At 39.9% G+C, this 2,726-nt stretch overlaps 1 protein-coding gene across 1 annotated transcript; it reads left to right on the forward strand.

The window, feature by feature from the left end:
• The first annotated feature begins 231 nt into the window (after positions 1 to 231).
• LOC106756697 (probable CCR4-associated factor 1 homolog 9) lies at positions 232 to 1,482 on the forward strand. The gene has a single exon (XM_014639231.2). The coding sequence runs from the start codon at positions 400 to 402 to the stop codon at positions 1,222 to 1,224; it is 825 nt and encodes a 274-aa protein (XP_014494717.1). The 5' UTR covers positions 232 to 399; the 3' UTR covers positions 1,225 to 1,482.
• The last annotated feature ends 1,244 nt before the right edge of the window (positions 1,483 to 2,726 follow it).

A 2,726-nucleotide genomic window follows, 5' to 3' on the forward strand; every position in this document is an offset into this window, starting at 1 on the left:
AATAAAAAAATATTTCCGAATATGTAGAAATACTACAAAAAAAAACTAATTTGGTAAAATAAGTAAATATAATATTCAGTTATTTGCGAAATTGGAATGCAATCTCTCTCCATATGGAGCGAAATTTTAACCTAACTTGCTCTCCAAGTCCAAATCAAATGGCAATTATTCCTGTATTAGTGTTATTCTTTTCATCGTAATCGCCAAAAAAATAAATAAAAAGACGAACGAGAAAAAAGAAACTTTCATCACTGTGTTGTATAAAAAGTTGTTGATAGCAGTGGCTTTTTCTCTCCTTGGAATCTTTCTTTTTCTTCTTCTTCTTCTTCTTTTCTTTTCATTCACCCAAACCCTAAATAAGATTCGTAACTGCAAAACCAAAACCAAAACCCTAAAGGAATGGCCCTATCCCGTGGATCCATCCTCACTCGATCAGTGTGGTCCTCTAATTTGGAATCGGAATTCGAGTTAATCCGATCCGTCATCGACTCCTTCCCTCTCATATCGATGGACACCGAGTTCCCCGGTGTTGTTGTGCGCCCCGACACCGGCGACCCCTCCTTTCGCCACCGCGAACCAGCCGCCCACTACGCCGTGCTTAAGGCCAACGTCGACCGCCTCCACCTGATCCAGATCGGTCTCACTCTCTCCGATCAACTGGGAAACCTTCCCACACTCGGCACCTCCAATGGCTTCGTCTGGGAGTTCAACTTCCGAGACTTCGACGTCTCGCGTGACGCCCATGCTCACGATTCCGTCGAGTTGCTACGGCGTCAAGGCATCGATTTTGAGAAGAATCGGGAGTTTGGAATCGATTCGGTACGGTTCGCCGAACTCATGATGTCCTCTGGTCTGGTCTGCGATGACCCAGTTAGCTGGGTGACGTTTCACAGTGCCTATGATTTCGGGTACCTCGTGAAATTGTTGACCCAGCGCGCTCTGCCGGAGGAATTGGCAGAATTTCTCCGTCTGGTGAGGGTGTTTTTCGGTGACAGAGTCTTTGATGTGAAGCACTTGATGAAGTTCTGCTCAAATCTTCATGGAGGTTTGGACCGAGTATGCCAATCGCTGAATGTGGAAAGAGTTGTGGGGAAAAGCCACCAGGCCGGTTCCGATAGCTTGCTCACTCTGCACGCTTTTCAGAATATAAGAGAGGTTTATTTTGGCAAGGCTGATGGTCTTGTTCAGTATGCTGGTGTCTTGTATGGTTTGGAGGTTTTCTAATTTTCTCGTATGAAATAATATATCAGCTTGGTGTAGGTTTCTTTTTCATCGTTAGTTGTAAAGCATACACATTATGGTTTCTCAATGTCATTAGGAGTTATTAATTTTTTTTTGGGTTCTGTTTCACCTGCATGTGACAGATATTAGGAGGAGGCAACGCATTGTTGATTGAGTGTGTTAACATATAGAGTTAGAGTATGGTCTTTGGTTAGGTAATATACACAAGTCTAAATTTCTGAATGGAGTGATAATTTTGCATCTCCCGCCTTATCTGTTTTCTGCTGATAGTAAGGGGTTTTAATATTTACTCGGACTGTTTGTGTTCAAAGTGTGCTTGGTTATTGTTCATTGATTCAGTTGCAAAGTGTCAATCATGAGGCTGCCATTCTTATCAAGAGGTAAATACAAGGGATACACCCCTCATGGTTTCCTCCAACTTTTAAGACTCTTTTACCATTCGAATGATTTATTTCATTGGGTTGCAGAAGAGTATAGAATGAATGGTAGGTAGTAAATGAATCTGTACTGTTTCTATATTTTTTGTTCTTGTTTCCTGTGTTATATCTTTCATGCTAACGGTATTAAAGTATTTTCTCTCTCACACACTCGCACTGGCGTTTACTTGGTTGAAATGGAGCTAGAATAATTTTTTTTTTTTCAAATAATAAAGGAAATTGTAGGATATTGCCTAAGTTAAGTTGTTTGTGTTCGTGTGGAGAAGAATATTAGTAATCTCAACAAAGATTAGATCAAATATAGGGTGAGATTTTTGACAAAAGAGGGAGGGGAGGAAGAGGGAGAGATCTTTATGAACTTTTGTTTTTTGGTTATGGAGGCTTAGCAAAACCCCTCATATAATTTTTGCTCTCCTCCCTTGGTGGTGGGAATTGGTCGGAGGGTCATTTAAATATTTCAATTGGAAATGACTAAAACATTTTTGCATATATTTTGAAATTTAAAATTATAAGATAGCAAAGTAGATTGATTTTAAAGTCCCTCTGCAACCATTGTTACCAAAAAAAATGTTTACTTCCCCTCCCCTTCATTAAACTACCTCCTCTTCCTCGATCTCAATCAAACATAATTTATAATCAAAATCACTCTCCTACCTTCCCCTTCCCTACCTTTTCCCCTCCTCCATTAAAATCCCTCCCTTCTCCATTCCTCCTGCGAACCAAACTGCCCCTAAAGGCAAAAGACGACGGAAAAAAACTACGGTGAAACAGTCAAGGCTTAAAGACTAGTATTTTATCTGTAAACATGATTTACAACTACATATTATGGAATTGTTTGAACCATGTGGTCCGCTCCATTCACTGAAAAAGGGTCGGTGGTGGTGGTTGTTCGCATTGCATGCATTTATATTAAGTACTGAAAGGTGGTAGTCAATATGTGAGACTTAAACTAAGATGACTATGGCCCTTGATATTATTGATATTGGGTTGTTGAAAATTAATGTTTTGGATAACATATTTACTCTTTCTCGTAGGTCTTTGGGAATT

This window comes from Vigna radiata, chromosome 3, assembly GCF_000741045.1.
Source record: "Vigna radiata var. radiata cultivar VC1973A chromosome 3, Vradiata_ver6, whole genome shotgun sequence".
In the NCBI taxonomy this organism is placed as follows: Eukaryota; Viridiplantae; Streptophyta; class Magnoliopsida; order Fabales; family Fabaceae; genus Vigna; species Vigna radiata.